The sequence below is a fragment of the Ctenopharyngodon idella genome, chromosome 1, assembly GCF_019924925.1.
Source record: "Ctenopharyngodon idella isolate HZGC_01 chromosome 1, HZGC01, whole genome shotgun sequence".
NCBI lineage: Eukaryota > Metazoa > Chordata > Actinopteri > Cypriniformes > Xenocyprididae > Ctenopharyngodon > Ctenopharyngodon idella.
The window spans coordinates 12970238-12990637 of NC_067220.1; the positions used below are offsets into that span (position 1 = coordinate 12970238).

General features: G+C 35.7%; 2 protein-coding genes across 2 annotated transcripts in view; one reads left to right on the plus strand and one right to left on the minus strand.

Moving 5' to 3' along the window:
- Positions 1 to 7176, plus strand: part of dachb (dachshund b) — a 45662-nt gene extending 38486 nt beyond the window's left edge. The window contains exons 8-12 of the mRNA XM_051905642.1: positions 521 to 651; positions 737 to 884; positions 994 to 1131; positions 1222 to 1287; positions 6012 to 7176. Coding sequence (XP_051761602.1) covers positions 521 to 651; positions 737 to 884; positions 994 to 1131; positions 1222 to 1287; positions 6012 to 6049 — 521 coding nt within the window. The 3' untranslated portion in view covers positions 6050 to 7176. The remainder of the gene's footprint in view (positions 1 to 520; positions 652 to 736; positions 885 to 993; positions 1132 to 1221; positions 1288 to 6011) is intronic.
- A 5138-nt stretch (positions 7177 to 12314) lies between these two features.
- Positions 12315 to 19247, minus strand: cnpy3 (canopy FGF signaling regulator 3). Its single transcript, XM_051900699.1, has 6 exons — positions 19011 to 19247; positions 18199 to 18325; positions 17946 to 18042; positions 17227 to 17349; positions 14567 to 14684; positions 12315 to 13820 (listed from the first exon to the last, which is right to left on the minus strand). Exons 1-6 carry the CDS (start codon positions 19108 to 19110, stop codon positions 13549 to 13551), a joined length of 837 nt encoding a protein of 278 aa, XP_051756659.1. The 5' UTR covers positions 19111 to 19247; the 3' UTR covers positions 12315 to 13548.
- Positions 19248 to 20400: the final 1153 nt, after the last annotated feature.

Here is a 20400-nt window from a genome sequence, read left to right on the forward strand (position 1 = left end):
CGTTTTAAAATATATTAAAATAGAAAACAATTATTTAATATTTTAGAATATTACAGTTTTTTACTGTATTTTGACCCCAAACTTTTTTTTTTTTTTTGTGAGTTTTATTATAATTATTATTATTTTTTAAATTAATTTTTGTCTATATAGTTTTTATTAATTCTTATTTCATTTTCAGTTCAAGTTATTCTAGTGCATCAATTTAAACTAAATTGAAATTAGAAATTTTGCCTTGGCAACTATCTGAAATAAAATAAGTTTGTTTTTTATATATATTTATTTAAAATGTATTTTATATAATGTTTATTTTATTTCAAGTGATGAAATATGTATGTGTATATATATATATATATATATATATATATATATATATATATTTATTTATTTATTTTTCGTTTTAGTTGTAGTTAACTATAATAACCCTGTTTGAAGCTGAGTAAATGATGACAGTATTTAAATTAATAGCTAAACTATTTCTTTAACTAGTTTAATTAATTTCTGTGTGTTTATTATTTTGCAGTTGAGCAGAATACAGCGAAGCCAACAATATTTGAGAAGGTCCCAGCCCAGACGTTTCCCTCAGGCTTCCCTGCTTCCCTCCTTTTCACAGACGGCCTCTCCTCTGTGGAGACTCTGCTCACTAATGTCCAGGTACGGCCATGATGGAATACATGCACAGAGAGACACACATACGATACAATGTTCAACATCAATAACATTTGGACATGTGTTTTAGGGTCTGCTAAAGGTGGCTTTGGAGAACGCCCGTCTGCAGGAGAAACAGCTTCAGCAAGAGAGGCGAGAGCTCAAAATGGAACTGTACAGAGAGAGAGAGATGAGAGAGAGTCTAGAGAGACAGCTCACCTCTGAGTTACGCAGTCGAGGTAAAGTGTTAAGTTGTAATACAATAATTGGAAAATTGAAAAAACAGAAATCATCCAATTCCATTTGATGTTTACACGTGGAACTTTTCTCTTATCTTTTCTTATGCAGCCACCATTCAGAGACGTCTGAAGAAGGAGAAGAAGGCAAAGAGGAGGTTACAGGAGGCGCTGGAATATGAGTCCAAGCGGAGAGGGCAAATCGAGCAGGCCTTACAGCAGGCCACCTCATCAGACTCTCTCATACACGGTGGGACACACTCACACACACTCAGTGAGTTTCATTCAGGCCGATAGTCTTTCAGCAGACTTTGTCAGCTGTCGCTGTCTGTTAACACAGATCCAATCAGTCTGGACATGGAGACAGAACGCTGCAGAAGCCCGGAGGACAACTGCTTGTTACAAGGTACTGAATGGAACTTCTTATTGCAGAACAAGCTATTTTAATCATATTTTAATAAATATATAGTACAAAATTCTGGGGTTGGTAAGATTTTGTAATGGTTTTGAATGAAGGCTCTTCTGCTCACCAAGTTTGCATTTTTTTTATTAAAAAATACAGTAAAAACAGTAATATTGTGAACTATTATTACAGTTTAAAAAAACTATTTGCTATTTTAATATATTTTAAAATGTAATTTATTCCTGTGATGGCAAAACTGTATTTTCAGCATCATTACTCCAGTCTTCAGTGTCACATGATCCTTCAGAAATCATTCTAATATGCTGATTTGGTGCTCAAGAAACATTTATTTTTATTATCGATGTCAAAATAGTTGTGCTGCTTAATATTTTTGTGGAAACTGGGATACATTTTTTCTCTGGATAATTTGATGAATAAAAAGTTCAAAAGAACAGCACTTACTTGAAATAGAATTTGTTTATAACTATGTAAAAGTCTTTACTGTCACTTTTAATCAATCCTTGCTGAATAGCAATATTAATTTCTTTTCAAAAAACTTTTGAATGGTGACATATACAATATATAATAATGATTAGGGTTGGGCATCGTTTGAATTTTAAGGATTCCGATTCTGCTTATCAATTCCGATTCTTATCGATTCCTAATTTGATTCCAAAAAGGTAAAAAAAAAAAACTTACATATCATTCACATTTATTCTAAGTCTTATTGCAAACATTTAATTGTAGCTGAATACCATGAACAAAAATCAACAGGATGAAAAACACTTACACAAGGAACTTTTGCCTATGCTTTAAAAATACCATAGAAAAAACAACTAGCCTGTCTAATATAAATTTCAAGCAGTATTAAAGACACTCAGTAATTAAAAAAGATCAAGTAAACAAATTAGCAATTGCACAAATAAATACAACTGAACAAATATACAATTAAAATCAACAGTGTTTTAAGATTTTCAGGTATTCCGGTACAGAAACTGTAATCAAAAGTAAAATACCATTGCACTTTAAAAATTAAATATACATTATAAATAAAATATACATTACAAATATAGTGACAAAAGTTATTCAGTCAAGAACAGCAAGTGAATTTTCTCTGTCTTTTGTTGTTTGATTAACATTATTATAGAGACGGCAACAGGAATATTAGGCTGCTGTCACTTTAAGAGCTGCACCGATCCAATATACTGTTATGCATTTTCTTTGTGAATTGTTTACGTTCACTTAAGACATAACCGACTGTGTGTACAAGGATATTTTGACATATTTTTGTGTGTATTTGTCCTTTCAAGAGCAAAAAGACGCAGAAGAGAACTCAATTCAGTATCGCACACTATTCAGCATGAGAGGCTGCTTTTTTGTGCGCTTGTTTTGGATGTGAAAACAGCGCACGGGTCTTCTTGTGCTTGAATGGTTTAAAATCACATTAAAATCTCTTCTTTTTTTTTCATGGGTCTTCTTGTGCTTGAATGGATTAAAGTCATATTAAAATGTACATAAATGAATCGATAAAAGGAATCGAAATTTTAATTTTATAACAAGTATCCAATTCCTGACCTTAAGTATCCGATTCCAGAATTGAAATCGATTTTCAATTCCCAACCCTATTAATAGTAAATATGATCATTCCCTGTATTCATTTTGAAGAGAGTGCTAAAATATTTAGTATTTTTATTTTTCCTTGTACAAACACATGCTTATCAACACATTCATGTACAAACCCGATTCCAAAAAAGTTGGGACACTGTACAAATTGTGAATAAAAAAGGAATGCAATAATTTACAAATCTCATAAACTTATATTTTATTCACAATAGAATATAGATAACATATCAAATGTTGAAAGTGAGACATTTTGAAATGTCATGCCAAATATTGGCTCATTTTGGATTTCATGAGAGCTACACATTTCAAAAAAGTTGGGACAGGTAGCAATAAGAGGCCGGAAAAGTTAAATGTACATGTAAGGAACAGCTGGAGGACCAATTTGCAACTTATTAGGTCAATTGGCAACATGATTGGGTAGAGGATCACCAATTCCCCCAATGCTGCGGCGAACAATAGTGGAGCAATATCAGAAAGGAGTTTCTCAGAGAAAAATTGCAAAGAGTTTGAAGTTATCATCATCTATAGTGCATAATATCATCCAAAGATTCAGAGAACCTGGAACAATCTCTGTGCGTAAGGGTCAAGGCCGGAAAACCATATTGGATGCCCGTCATCTTCGGGCCCTTAGACAGCACTGCATCACATACAGGAATGCTGCTGTAATGGAAATCACAACATGGGCTCAGGAATACTTCCAGAAAACATTGTCGGTGAACACAATCCACCGTGCCATTCGCCGTTGCCGGCTAAAACTCTATAGGTCAAAAAAGAAGCCATATCTAAACATGATCCAGAAGCGCAGGCGTTTTCTCTGGGCCAAGACTTATTTAAAATGGACTGTGGCAAAGTGGAAAACTGTTCTGTGGTCAGACGAATCAAAATTTGAAGTTCTTTTTGGAAAACTGGGACGCCATGTCATCCGGACTAAAGAGGACAAGGACAACCCAAGTTGTTATCAGCGCTCAGTTCAGAAGCCTGAATCTCTGATGGTATGGGGTTGCATGAGTGCGTGTGGCATGGGCAGCTTACACATCTGGAAAGGCACCATCAATGCTGAAAGGTATATCCAAGTTCTAGAAAAACATATGCTCCCATCCAGACGTCGTCTCTTTCAGGGAAGACCTTGCATTTTCCAACATGACAATGCCAAACCACATACTGCATCAATTACAACATCATGGCTGCGTAGAAGAAGGATCCGGGTACTGAAATGGCCAGCCTGCAGTCCAGATCTTTCACCCATAGAAAACATTTGCCGCATCATAAAGAGGAAGATGCGACAAAGAAGACCTGAGACAGTTGAGCAACTAGAAGCCTGTATTAGACAAGAATGGGACAACATTCCTATTCCTAAACTTGAGCAACTTGTCTCCTCAGTCCCCAGACGTTTGCAGACTGTTATAAAAAGAAGAGGGGATGCCACACAGCGGTAAACATGGCCTTGTCCCAACTTTTTTGAGATGTGTTAATGCCATGAAATTTAAAATCAACTTATTTTTCCCTTAAAATGATACATTTTCTCAGTTTAAACATTTGATATGTCATCTATGTTGTATTCTGAATAAAATATTGAAATTTGAAACTTCCACATCATTGCATTCCTTTTTTATTCACAATTTGTACAGTGTCCCAACTTTTTTGGAATCGGGTTTGTATACAATGTGTATTTATATGGACGTGGACAGTTTCAGCTGTGGATTATTCGGATTTGTTGTTTTGGCCTCACTTCCCCTTCCCATCAGTCTTTCTCAGCAACACCGTGTGTCACTCGCCCGTGTCCTCCAAACAGATGAGATCATCGGCTCCCTCTGTCTCAGAGCGAAACCATTAGCAAATAAACACATAGATGAATCAAAAGACTGGGGACTAATTGCAAGTTTCCTGTGTAAGCAAAGCCTCACCGCATGAATATTGCAGCACCGCCCTTCCACCCGTTTATCTGTTTCTGCAGCTGGCCTTTCTCGTTCTCTCCCCCTCCGTGAGACAGCTAAAGCTACATGATAAATTACTTGAATTACACCTCGTGTTAATTTTATTAAAATGGCTCCCTAATGCCGAGAAAATCTGCTACACGTTGGCATAGCACTGGACTGGAAGAGGTGTTCATTTACTAATGTCTAATATCTTTTTACATGATGTGCAAAAATTGTCTATTTAGAGTTAAATTGCATTTGAAATGATATATATTATTTACAAGTAAATATTATATTTTTATTTTCTTTTTTTCTTATTTTTTTATCTCTTATATTTGAATTAAGTAGTGTTTTTAAACATGTTGGTCAAACATTTGGCCCATCTTAAATTAACTTAAATAAAAATACAATTAAGAATATAACTAAAAAAAAAAAATGTTTTTTTGGTATATGACAAAAAAATAAATAAATAAAAAAATCTACCATTAAAAAAAAAAAAACACACTACCATTCAAAAGTTGGGGTTTGGTAAGATTTTTAAATGTTTTTGAAAGAAGTTTCTTCTGCTCACCAAGGCTGTATTTATTTGATCACAAATACAGCAAAAACTGTAATATTGTGAAATATTATTATAATTTAAAATAATATTTTTTTTTATTTTTAATATATTTTAAAGGCAAAGCTAAATTTTCAGCATCATTCCTCCAGTCTTCAGTGTCACATGATCCTTCAGAAATCATTCTAATATGCTGATTTGCTGCTCAAGAAACATTTCTTATTATTATCAATGTTGAAAACAGTTGTGCTGCTTAATAATTTTGTGGAAACCAGGATACATTTTTCAGGATTCTTTGATGCATAGAAAGTTCAAAAGAACAGGATTTATTTGAAATAAAAATCTTTTTTAACATTATAAATGTCTTTACTCTCACTTTTGATCAATTTAATGCATCATTACTGAAGAAAAGTATTAATTTATTAAAAAAAAAAAAAAAAAAAAAAGTTTAACGAAAAGTTTAACACTGTTAAACATTTAAATAATCATTGAATAATATTGAAAAAACAGTCGGTAAACAGTTTGGTGATTTCAGTGTCTCTCTTTTTTTCCAGACTGCTGTAATTTACAAGTTAAACTTGTGGTTTACTACTCACTCTCAAACCTTCCTCTTGTTGTTTCTTTTTTTACAGAAAGCAGATCATACACAAAAAATCCAATAATATACTAAGAGGAGGTGAACTCCCAATGAGAGAGCAAGGATGTTCTCCACATCATGGATCATCCCTACACAAAAAACAATCAAATTCCTAAATGCAGTTTCCAATGAAGAGAGGACTTCACGGTTTTACACAATGAGCTATGTTGGAGAAGATCTTCTCTTTGACCCAACTGATTGCTCCATCCACTCTTATTCCCATCCTCACAACATTCGAGATTCCTCAACTGTTGTTTTATCTACATACATTGTGCTTAATTCCCTGTTTAAGCTCTTTGGAGACGGGCGACGTCCCGTTACTTGTTTTGAAGCCTTGACATTATCCCTTCAGGACAGTGACCTTCAGTCTAATGCCCTCAGGATGGGCTGATGAAAATGTAAAAAAAAAAAAAAAAAAAAAAACGAGAGAAAGAGAAGGAAAAGAGATGCATCTAGCTTGTGTTTCATTCTTGTTGAAAGACTCTGAAGAGTGTGGAATGTTACATTTTGTTGCTTTTCTCTTATTTGCCCATCTTCTGGTTCTTCGGTTCATTTTATCTCTCTTTGTAGGTCAGTTTAGCTTCTTGATACTGTTTAAAATGTTCACCTGCTCTTCAGTTTGAGCAACCATATGTGCTAGTTTTCTTTTGTAAGACCTTGCGTTATTTTATTGGCTTTCAGTCAGAAGGAAAAGCTAATGAATGTTTATTCTGTATTTTGAATCTTTCCTAATGAGAAATACAGTATTACCACCACGTCATTCATTCAAAAGTTTTGAAAATCCCCCTTAATGTTTCGCCCTTCATATGATACGTAGGTCTTTGGTTTGTTGAAACCTGTGGTTCCCAAGCATTTACGGAGATTTGATTCACTAACCGTTTTAGCATAGGCTAAAACTAGACACTAAGACCGCAGAGGATATTTGGCATTTCCCCCAACATATGAGTCTTTATTTAGTCTGAGAGTTACTTAAAGAGGAAAACAGACTTCCCGCAGAACAGAAGTTCCCTACTGCTTTTGTCAGGATGAGCCTTGAGACATCTTTCCTATAGGCATTTGAATGCTAAATCATGTCTTGAAAGGTGTAGATCGATGTCTGTCACCGTTTTGTGCACCAGAAAGAACCGAGGACACAAATAAACAATGCTATGCTCATGTCACCAGTGTCACCTTGTCGTCAATAGCGTTCCTCATGACAAGATGCAAAAGCCATCAAACAGTCCTATTGATTTAGGTCATGCAAATGAAGACCCCATTAGTGCCTTTATTGACACATATCAAAGTCCTCATTAACATTCAGTTTGTGGTCTTCTCATGACTGGCATTTCAGACACAAGCTAAAATGTCATTATTGTCCTGTAGACTCATTTAGAGTCTAAAAGGACCCTTGAAAGAGGCAATTTCCTTTTCCAAACAAGGATATCATGACTCAAAGTACAGTACTGTAACGTGGAATTGTAATATTTTTCTTTTGCATACTTTAGAAATATCACCCGAGACCATAAATCTTTGGGGACCATAAATAGATTTGAAAACAATTTACTCTGATTCAGAATTGCTCTCTAAAAATGGGAGATGACCATTTGGGAACGTGGGAAATGTTCGGTTTAAAAACTACAGTAAGCAAAAGATAGGAGCGGAAGATAAACATGTGTTTAGGATATATACAGAAATGGCATCTGTTTTGCAATGATTGTTTTGTGAGAAATATATCAGTACTGTTGCATTTATTGGTGTATTCAGTCAATTTCAGCATCCTGGAAAATGTTAAGTTATACACAAGTTTTGAGTCCCTATGTAAAAGGAAACGACATACAGGATATTGTGTGATCATTGACTAAGCAGGCTGGAAACAAAAAATAAACAATAAAAATGAAACCAAGTATCAAGAACATGGTCCCATACACTGAAAAAATGGCTTTTTCACATGGGCTTTTCACACTGCACTAACCCCAGGTTATCATTGTTGTAAACACCGCTTTTAACCACTGGTAAAGGAATGTTTCACACTTGTAATTTAGAAGCGGGTTTAGCACCGCTATTTAACCGGGGTTAAGATACGGTGTTAAACGAGGGCTTTTCACACTTGAAAAAGTTAACCCTGGGTCATTCTAAACCCCAGGTAAATGCAATCCTGGGTTATCTTTATATTTACTTTTTACACTGCTCATACTATACCCGGGGTTAACAGTTAATCCAGGGTATTCATAAACTGCCGTTTTACACTGCACATTCCTAAACCCTGGGTTAATGTTCTTATTTGCATTTTTCAGGTGTCAGTACTGACTGGACAAACTGACCTGTTTACATAAAGGCTCTTGCATTGCGCGTCCTCATTGCTGACTGTAATATCATGTTTTTTTCTGAATCAACTTTTCGAACTATAAAGGTAAGAATGACGGTCTCTTCGCTCCAATTGAACGTTGATATCCCGGGGTTAAGCGCAATGTGAAAAGCCTTATTGTAACGTTTCACACTTGTAGATGCGGGGTTAGCACCGCCTTTATCTGGGGTTATGAAACGTGCGCACGATTTAATTTTTTTTCTTGCATGTCATGTGCGGGGCTCCGTAATAATGTTATAACTAAATGCTTTGCAACCGACAACCAATCGCGTGCCTTATATTCACGCGCAGTCATGGAAACATAGCAGTTTCTGCCTATGATAGGAAAAATGGAAAACGCGACAATTGGAGAAGAGAATATCATTCTTACCTTTTTAGTTCGAAAAGTTAACTGAAAAAAACTTGATATTACAGTCAGCAATGCAAGAGCCTTTATGTAAACAGGTCACGTGCTGCGTTTGTCCAGTCAGTAACACTGACACCTCAAATATGCAAATAAGAACACTGTAAAACATAAAAACGGAAAATGTACTAGTAAATTTCTGCCAGGACATTATCCAGTAATTTTACGGAATTTTCTGTTAATCCTTAAAACACAACCTAATGCAAAGCGTAATTCAAAACACAGGTAAAACACCTGTAAAATACCAATACGGAAAAATCCTTTATATTTATACAGTATATTGTGCCCTATTTTTACAGACTTTTTAGCCCAGGGTTTAGGAATGTGCAGTGTGAAATGGCATGTTATGAACTGTTTATTAACTGTTAACCCCAGGTGTATAGTATGAGCAGTGTGAAACGTGAATAAAGATAACCCAGGATTGCATTTACCCGGGGTTTAGAATGACCCAGGGTTAACTTTTTCAAGTGTGAAAGCCCTAAATGTGAGTGTAGAAGAGACCGTTTCATTCTTACCTTTATAGTCCGAAATGTCCATTCAAAATTCGATAGTAGCCTACAGTCGGCAATACGCAGCTGTAAACAGGTCGCGTGCTGTGTTTATCAAATCAATGACACCACAGATATGCAAATAAAAACATTAACCCAGGGTTTAGGAATGTACAATGTAATACATCAGTTTAAGAATACCCAGGACAAATTATTAACCTCGGGTTGCCTTAATTATGAGCAGTGTGCAAGATAACCCAGGATTCCGTTTACCCAGGGTTTAGAATGACACAGGGTTAACTATTCCAAGTGTGAAAAGCCCTTAGAATTTGCTGGTAAATTTCACAAATAATTACAAAGAAATAGCAAGGAACATTTAATTAAACATGAAAATTTGAAGTAGTAGCTTTTTCTTGTAAAACGTACTCCGTTAAAACCTTTTTACAATCTACAACAGCAAAACAATACATCATTTTATTTCATGGCATTCATTATTTTCTTTAAAATGATTATCCAAGCTGTGGGCCGTTTTTCAATTCCTTGAGCCAGATAAACAGAAATGTGCCTGATATGTCATATTATTCCCATGATGCATTAAGGGTGGCTGCTGTTTTCTCAGGGTGGTGCAACAACTATAAATAGTCAGAGGCACTGATTGAATGATTTACCCATAATACTCCAAACAGAAAACATGAGTTTATTTTGTTACTCATGAAAAAGGCAGCCCACATGTTTTTTTTAATGCGATTTGAAGAAGCTTCTTGTCTCCATTGAGTTATAGAACCATTTCATGCACCACAGCCTTCAAATAAAGATACACATTGTGAAGAAAGCACTTAAATAAGACATGAAAAAATGTTTGTTTAACTAGATTACCCATATTAGGGCACACTGGGATGGAAAGGGAGGAAATGCTTTGAAAGGAAATTATTAAATCATGATTAAGTCATTGAACCCATGAACAACTTTTCTTTTGACATCGAAAGATAACAGAGGATGTTTTTCCTCATCTAAAGTGACCAAAGTTCTTTTGACTTTCACCATATAGAAGAATGAGAATGTTTCTTTAAATGAATGACTGTTAATACAAGGGAAAAAATCATTTATATATCTATAGACCTGCACAGTTGCAATTTTTTTTTTTTTTTTTTTTTTCTTTTTTTATATTTGTACATGAAGTCTCTTATGCTCACAAAGGCTGCATTTATTGGATCAAAAATACAGTGAAATATAATTTAAAATAACTTTATAAAATGTCATTTATTCCTGTGATAGTAAGTGATAGTGATAGTCCATTTTCAGCATCATTACTCCAATTTTTAGTCACATGATCCTTCAGATCCTTCACTGATTTGGTGCTCAAGCAACATTTCCTATTATTATCAATGTTGAGCCGCTTAATAATTTTGTGAAAACCATGATACATTTTTATTTTACATTTTTAGTGACTTTTTTTTAACAATTTAATGCATCATTGCTAAATAAAAGCATTTCTTTCTTTCAAAAAAAAAAAAAAAGCATTTTTAATGGCATATGTATATATAAAACAATTATATATATAAAATAGTTTTTCCAGTTATTTTATATTATAAATGTATTACTTCACTCCACCAATAGGGATTTTATAGATTTTTTTTTTTTTTTTTTTTTAACGGCCCAATTCTTCAAAATTAATTGTTAATACTGTGGGGAAACCAGAAACCATGCTGAGGGCTTTTACATGATTTCACATGGTCAACAACTGTAAAACAAAACAGTCAACAAAGACCCAGAGAAGAGAAATTCATATTCTTGCTCACACATACTGTCTCTGGTGTAATATACCAGGTGATTGCAATGTAAAAGATCAATATTTCAATTCCAGACTGCAGTTTTATTCTCAGAGATTAGAGAACAATCAAATACTCGATTTTCTCCATCTGCCGAAGGAAGAATCTCCCAGCCTTACTGATAGCAAAATGAAAAGGTTTTAGCCTGGGTGCAAGATGTTTGTTTTTGTGAATTATTCATTGAGATGTGTTTGTGCAAGTGAATAGCCATTTGCTCCAATACTGAAGGGCAAATAATACAGATTGCTCAAACATAACAGAAAAGGAATTTGACATTGAGAAGTGGAAATGCGGACAAAGCCTTCAGGGTCACTCACTTACTGATAAACAGTCCTCGTGACAGACGGAGCGACACTGAATCTTCTTCATAACGCACCATTTCTTGTGTCGGAAGAGCTTTGCTAGACCTGTAGGATGTTGTTTGTCCACAAATTTTAAGAAATGAAGGGGGTAAAGTTAGTGTAAATCAAATAAGTCCCGTTTCTGATGTTTTTCCTCTTCTTTCTCTTGAGAAAGATAGCTTTGCTACAATAAAACAAAAACAAACCAACAAATAAGAAGGACATTACAGTCGGCAGGAAACGGAAGTTTAGGTATTACGGAAGCGATAGTATTTTCTTCCCCATGGTGACATATCTGAGTGAAACGGCTTCTCGAACAACAATAAATGTAAGGCGGGACTTGATTTTGTCCACAGGAATCGTTGTGACCCTTTTTTTACAGTCTATAGTTGTCACACACACACGTTGGGTTTCCATGTTTTATGGGGCATTTCCATAGACATCGTGATTTTTATAGTTTACAACCTGTATATCCTAACCTGGCCCTAAACACCATAGCACAAAACTTTCTGCAATTTACAAAAAAAAAAAAAAAAAAAAAAAAAAAAAAAAATCCATTTAATAACATCATTTATAAGCGGTTTTCCTCATGGAGACCAAAAAAAAAAAGAAGTCCTCACAAGGTCAAAGTCCTTGTGGCGACATTTGGTCCCCATATAACGTCGTAGGGAATACCAGGACCACACACACACGAAAGAAACGATCCTGAATATCGTAGTAACACATTCCCACACTCCCATAAAACTGATTGACAAATCCTCGTCTCTTTTAACAAGCAATGATTTGTTCTTTGTTTTTGGCGTTACCACCCCCTTGTGGTAAAGGCTGCAAAACTACTGCCCAAAACATTTTCTTGTGACATTTAAAAATAATAATAATAATAATCCCAACAGTTGTTTGTTGTTGGTTTACTTTTTTTTATTCATCAGTCATTTACAACTCACTTATCAAAAGCCTCAGCTAATGAGCTGCTGCCAAGAAACACAAAACCCGCACATGTTCCTCCCATTACAACATTTGCATATACAGTTCAATCTCCGGTCAATAACTTTCATACACACTCCACATCGCACTCCAAACAACACTAATCTGAATAGGCATACAAACACCTGCAGGAGCTCACACACTTACAGACATACAGCTTTTGGAAAGAGTGAAGCCTGATATCAGATAAACAGTTGAAGTAAACAATACTGTACAGAAGAGTATTAAGAAAAAACGAACTCAAACATTCCCTGTAAGTGACATCACGTACATAAACACTGCAAACGCAAAAACAGATCGAGTAAAAATGGTACAACTATATTTGGATTTTAAAAAAAAGAAGAAAAGGTCCCTACTTTCTCAGGGTTTCTTCCATTATCTGCATTACTGAAATGAAAAATGTGGGAAATTTAGAGGCTTTACGAGGTGCCAAGTTCAGACCGTTCCATCTAAAATAAAATAATAAAAGGAAATTTGTGGGGATATATAATAAAAATCACATTTTATGGACGTTGAATCACAAAAAAAAAACTATTAGCATTTGTTGCATCACATAAAATGTTGACATAAAAATATTATCTTACACAGAAAAAAGTACAATTTTTTAATTTTTATTTTTATTTGTACCACCTAATCATATTAATACTGAAAAAAAGCTCCAAGGTATCTATGAGGGATCTATAATGATGAAATAAATGGCAAGTAAAAGTAACAGCAGGTATAAGACCTTAACTAAATTTTAGGAAAGAGTGAGAGGAATAGAAATGAGAACCATGAGAAGGATTTCCAGAATCCATTCCAAGGGCTTGCCAACTTCAATGATTCAAAACACTTCCTGAAAGGAATATTGTACCAACATGTACCAGCATGAGAACAAACACAAGCAAACGTTTAAATCCAAGCTCTGATTTGATTGGTCTACAGTAGCTGCCATTTTTGGATCTGAAATGGCGTTTGATTTTAGCTTCTTCCTGTTCATGTAACATTCAAGTGACACGTTCTGCCTGATCTATAATGAGGACCTCAATATTACCTTCTTCTAATGGACTAAAACTCAACGTACATCTCGGTATCAGTTGTAATTTTAGATGTCAAGGGGACAAGCATCAAAAAACAAACAAAAAAGGGGGGCAAAGAACTATATCAGAGTTCAGTTTTCTCCTGATTAAGAGGAACTTTCTTTTGAATCTCCTCCTCATCTGAGGTGTATCCAGCTTCTTCGGTTTTCCGCTTGCTAGTTTCACTCTTGGGAAGCTTGGACTTTTCCTTCTTCTTCTTCTTCTTCACCTTCTTTTCCTTTTTCTGCCCATCCTCACTGTCTTTACCCTTCTTCTTTTTGCCCTTCTTTTTCTTCTTGTCCTCCGCGATAGCTGCCATGTCTCCCTTTTTCCCGGCCCATGACTCTTTAAGACATTCTGCAGAGAGAATCAGAGGTACATGTTTGCACAATTCTGATCTTTATACTGACTGCCTGCACTGTTATTAGCAACATGTGATCAAATCAGAGCTGTGTGTTCGGGAAGTGATGTCTTTTTCTGGCAGATCTATATTAGTTGCTATAGCAATGGCATAAGAGCCAGCACAATGCCAAATTAATCATTAATCTTCTATAACAGGAAGCAACAAGCTGGTGATATGAAGACAGACAGTTAATAATTTGTATTTGCTCATTTACACTATGAACAACTGGTATTTTCACACAGGATTCATTACTTACAGAACTTCAACAAATGGTACTTTGTCAAATGTGTTACAAAATTATGTACTGATTTTATTTGGAAAAATATAATAATATAAAATGACGATAGAATTTTTGGGTGGACTATCCATTTAACGCATCTTTGCTGAATAAAATGATTTCTTTCTTTCTTTCAAAAATAAATAATCCTTTTTTTAAAGCATTGTCCATTTAGTTGTACAAGAGGGCGCACAGGACACCAGCTAAAGCTGCTATATGCTCTAGAGTATGTCATTTACTATTTCTGCTCCTGTGGCCTTGAGTAACTGTCTGAGTCTTCTCACAAACAACGGCTCTTAAAACCGATGCCGATAAAGGAGATCAAGAGTTTTAGTCTGTAAGAAGTCATAATATTATGTCTAGTGTGGTTTAACTGTTAAGAGGGTATATGATGAAGTAAAACAGCTGTTAGTTTCACATTACCAGTGTCTTGTCCTTTCAGCACATGTTTTTCACACAGGTAAGTGGTGAGATCTTCCTCCTGGCTGCCTTTATACCAGTCTTCGATGACTTCTTCATACTGCTCTACCATCACATCACACTGAGGGAAGAAAACACACATCTCTTACTGGGGCATATCATATCTCCCATTTATCTGAACATAAATGCAAACATGTGCATGTGTTGCTTTAAATGCTTATATAAACTTATACACTTAATATATACAATATACAAAGAAACAAAGGTTTTTTTTTTTTTTGTTTTTTTTTTACAATGTTTGTAGAGGAGAAAACAACAGCATACCGGTTTGAAACAGTATTATTATATATGTATATACACACACTCACCCATATGGGTCAAAACAATACTGGTCTCTTGTTTTGTGTTGTATTATGACCCTTTTATGTTGTATGTTGTATTGCATGTTGGGTCAAAAGACAATACAACATATATATGTTGTCGTATATAACAGTATATAATATATAATGTAACAAGGTTGAATTTTCAGCATCATTACTCCAGTCTTCAATTTCACATGATCCTTCAGAAATCATTCTAATATCCTGATTTGCTGCTCAAGAAACATTTATTATTATTATCAATGTTGAAAACAGTTGTACTGCTTAATATTTTTGTGGAAACTGTAATACATTTTTTCCAGGATTCTTTGATCAATAGAAAGTTCAAAATAACAGCATTTATTTGAAAAAGAAAAATCTTTTGTTACATTACAAATGTCTTTATTGCCTCTGTATGATCAATTTTATGCATCCTTTCTGAATAAATAAAAAAATAAATAAAAAAACCCTTTTGAACAGTAGTGTGTATATATATATATATATATATATATATATATATATATGTATATTATATATACAGTATCTCACAGAAGTGAGTACACCCCTCACATTTTTGTAAATATTTTATTATATCTTTTCATGTGACAACACTGAAGAAATGACACTTTGCTACAATGTAAAGTAGTGAGTGTACAGCTTGTATAACAGTGTAAATTTGCTGTCCCCTCAAAATAACTCAACACACAGCCATTAATGTCTAAACCGCTGGCCACAAAAGTGAGTACATCCCTAAGTAAAAATGTCCAAATTGGGCCCAATTAGCCATTTTCTCTCCCCGGTGTCATGTGACTTGTTAGTGTTACAAGGTCTCAGGTGTGAATGGGAAGCAGGTGTTAAATTTGGTGTTATCACTCTCATTCTCTCATACTGGTCACTGGAAGTTCAACATGGAACCTCATGGCAAAGAACTCTCTGAGGATCTGAAAAAAAAGAATTGTTGCTCTACATAAAGATGGTGTAGGCTATAAGAAGATTGCCAAGACCCTGAAACTGAGCTGCAGCATGGTGGCCAAGACCATACAGCGGTTTAACAGGACAGGTTCAACTCAGAACAGGCCTCGCCATGGTCGACCAAAGAAGTTGAGTGCATGTGCTCAGCGTCATATCCAGAGGTTGTGTTTGGGAAGTAGACATATGAGTGCTGCCAGCATTACTGCAGAGGTTGAAGGGGTGAGGGGTCAGCCTGTCAGTGCTCAGACCATACGCTGCACACTGCATCAAATTGGTCTGCATGGCTGTCGTCCCAGAAGGAAGCCTCTTCTAAAGATGATGCACAAGAAAGCCCTGCAAACAGTTTGCTGAAGACAAGCAGACTAAGGACATGGATTACTGGAACCATGTCCTGATGAGACCAAGATAAACTTATTTGGTTCAGATGGTGTCAAGCGTGTGTGGTGGCAACCAGGTGAGGAGTACAAAGACAAGTGTGTCCTGCCTACAGTCAAGCATGGTGGTGGGAGTGTCATGGTCTGGCGCTGCATGAGTGCTGCCAGCACTGGGGAGCTACAGTTCATTGAGGGAACCATGAATGCAAACATGCACTGTGACATACTGAAGCAGAGCATGATCCCCTCCCTTCGGAGACTGGGCCGCAGGGCAGTATTCCAACATGATAACGACCCCAAACACACCTCCAAGACGACCACTGCCTTGCTAAAGAAGCTGAGGGTAAAGGTGATGGACTGGCCAAGCATGTCTCCAGACCTAAACCCTATTGAGCATCTGTGGGGCATCCTCAAACGGAAGGTGGAGGAGCGCAAGGTCTCTAACATCCACCAGCTCCGTGATGTCGTCATGGAGGAGTGGAAGAGGACTCCAGTGGCGACCTGTGAAGCTCTGGTGAACTCCATGCCCAAGTGGGTTAAGGCAGTGCTGGAAAATAATGGTGGTCACACAAAATATTGACACTTTGGGCCCAATTTGGACATTTTCACTTAGGGGTGTACTCACTTTTGTGGCCAGCGGTTTAGATGTTAATGGCTGTGTTGAGTTATTTTGAGGGGACAGCAAATTTACACTGTTATATAAGCTGTACACTCACTACTTTACATTGTAGCAAAGTGTCATTTCTTCAGCATCACATGAAAAGATATAATAAAATATTTACAAAAATGTGAGGGGTGTACTCACTTCTGTGAGATAAGGTATGGTATAATTTATATATATATATATATATATATATATAAAAACTTGAATTTCAGCAACTGCAATATGAATCACATTAATTGCAAAATGGAATCCACTGACAACCCTAATTGTAAGATCTCTCAGTCACTCACACACCTGTTTTTTGAGGTCAGCTACTTCTGCACTGGTCTCGTTCCACAGTTCATAGGGAATGTCCATGACCACCTTCACGCCTTTATTAACCAGGTTATGTAAGGTAGAGAATGTCTCAGACATACCCTGAGCAGAGAAAGAGAAATGATCAGATCTCACCAGCTATAATACAGTTTGACACATCACAGCATTTTACAGTAAAAGAATTCAGTCTCAACATCATACGCATACAGTATGTCCATTTACTAGATCATCAGTTAAAGAAACATTGTGACATTACATTTAAGGCATTAATGATATGAAATGTGATCATTAATTATTGGCACAGCAATTTGGTGTATTCATTCATTCAAACTTTTCACTCTACAACGAAGTTTTTTGTCACTCAAGATTGTTTAATAGATGTTAAAGGGATAGTTTAATTAATTCTGTCATCATTTACTCACCCTCAAGTTGTTCCAAACCTGTATGAGTTTCTTTCTTCGGTAGCCATTGACTTCCATAGTATTTTTTTCCTACTATGTAAGTCAATGGCTACCGTCAACTGTCTGGTTACCAACATTCTTCATAATATCTTCTTTTGTGTTCAACAGACAGACAGAAATGATGACATGATGACAGAATTTTCATTTTTGAGTGAACTATCCCTTTAATTATTCAGTAAGAGCACTAAGGTTGTGGTGTAAAACATGAAGGTGGTAGAAAAGCAGGTTATAGCAAACCTTTGCAAAACGATTGCTGCCATCTCTCTCTTTGTGTAGATTGTACTGCATAATCCTTGAGCAAACGTTCTCCATCACCTCTATGAAACGAATATCACTAAAAAAGCAAAAGACGGCATTAGATGTTGCTCAATAAAACTCACACTGCATCTAAATACAGTATGCACATGTTCACTTTACAATACTACATCCTTTATAGACAAGACGCACAATTATTTAGCTTAAGATCAGGGTTTGTATTAAAAACACTTACGATTTCACATATTTGATTGGCGGTGCACCTTTGTCATCCAAGAATCGGTAGTTGGTTTCAATCACTTCTTTTGTTTTGCCAGTCTCTTCAAATGCAGACTTCATCTCAATACTCACAAATTTGCACACTATAAAAACATACAGACCATAATCAAATTTAGTACACCAAAGAGGAACAGAAAGCAGCTTCATCTCAAAACCCCTGCACTGCCTACATAGACTGCATTGTTGGTCATTATAGGCTCATTTAAATGTTCCAAACATGCAGTCTAGGTAGGCAGCACACTACGTTTTGAGACACACCGAGTAGGTCCGTTGAAAAGAGGAAATCTGCTGCTTTTGTTTCCCCCCAAATGCTCTTAATATCAATGCAATACTTTCAATTATTTATAATAATTATTAGAGTTAATCAATCGTAAGTTGTAATCATTGTATTGTCAATATGTAGTATAGTTTAATATATTATATAGGCTACCATATGTAGTAAGACAGGTATAAATAATATGTGGAATAACAGTTACTTCAGTTAGTTCAATGTTCAGACAGCTTTGCTGTTTTTAGAAATGAAAATGGTTAAAATGATCTATTTCGATTTATAGCTGTCACGAAACAAACAAAAAATGTAGATTGCTATTGATATACATGGACCTCTGAACTGAGTCTGATAAAACCAAATCTTAAATTGTGTAAAATATGTGTCTGCGATAGTATTCGGTGATTTTATCAAGCATTGAAAATTAGTGTTGAAATGCACAAGAGATCATGATGTATTTAAAGGAAAATAACGATTCATTATAAATAAGGACAGTCTACCTTCACATTTATTTGGCAGATGCACCCACTCATCGTCCCCGCTTTTGTTAGCAGCTGCGGCACTTACGAGAAACAACACGACGCAGGTAAAAACATTCATTTTTGTTAGTGGGAAATATTTACAATGAGCAATACTATAATAGCGAACATGCTTATTAAACTAGCAGCTATTTCTTCTGAAGCCCTCACTTCCGCTGTGGCAGGTTGACGCAGACGTGAGCGGAGTGGACCAATCACGGACGCCGAAGTGGCATGAGCGAGCCAATGAAAAACGTGGGCGGGGTCGACTGCATGAGAGATGTTTATGATAGAGTGGCTTGATGTATTTTTGACAGTAAGTAAATTTAAATAAAGAAAGTGAACGTTTTCTTAAATGTGGTACAAATTCCTCTTATGCAGGTAAGGTTTTTGAACAATATAACAAAAACAAAATCGAATCTAAATTAAACTATAAAAGCAGCGGAGTATTTGTGCAATGGATGTACGCAACCACTAGAGGCCATTACACTCCACATAATTAGATTTTCCCCAGGACTGTATAATTGCACTCATAAATTTGCATGTTATGTTTACAAATTACTACAGTGGCAGTGTTTGCTAATCTTAGCCCTGCCAAAGACTCTCAGGAACATTTTGTGTCATTCACAAGTGCCCTACTGATTTGCAGAGGACGTCAGCTTCATTTTTCCTATTCCACCTACAAAAGTCATGGTAGTAGCATACTAATAAATTTGTACTGATAAAATGTTCTAATTTAAAGGACATTTTTTATTCACGTTTGTACAATAATTTTAGTATTGTGTTGGGTGGCCACTTGATGTCCAAAGTGAAAGTTTGAGAACCACTGTCCTACATAAAATGACACCTTAACACCTTAAATCATCACATTTATCTGAATTTACCTAGTGCCAATTTGACACAAGTACTATATCATTTTGTTTGCATGGATTCACCCAGCCCCAAGAAAGCATTGCATAGTATTTTAAGGTACTTGTTTTGCTAATACCAAAACTCTGGCCTTACTTTACTGTACATCTTAGAGCTGAGAAACAGTAGAGCACATGCTGTATCAACATTATTTATATCTTGTCAGGAAATGGCAAGAAACCAAAGACATCACCAGGGTTATTCAGCTTTATTGAATCTGCATATTCGGCATTCCCTTGAGTTCAGTTTCTGGCTGTAAGAACTACTTTTTATCTTCATCGTATTTTCACACATTTCCAAGGAAAAGTAGAAACTTGTAAGAATCATACAAGAGGAGCATGTATTTCATTCAAGTGTTTACATAATAAGCATTTACAGTGCCTTGCCAAAAGTAATCAGGCCTTGACCAATTCTGTCATGTTACTGGATTACACAGTCCCACATTGCAGTTGTGCCCATTTTG

Excerpts from the sequence above, each read along its gene's own strand:
- cnpy3 (XM_051900699.1), bottom strand. The coding sequence starts at position 19,110 with ATGAATGTTTTTACCTGCGTCGTGTTGTTTCTCGTAAGTGCCGCAGCT. Across the intron at positions 18,326-19,010 it reads TCTGCCAAATAAATGTGAAG|TGTGCAAATTTGTGAGTATT; the intron begins GTAGACTGTCCT and ends ATGTTTTTATAG. Across the intron at positions 13,821-14,566 it reads GCTGAAAGGACAAGACACTG|AATGTCTTAAAGAGTCATGG; the intron begins GTAATGTGAAAC and ends TTCTCTCTGCAG.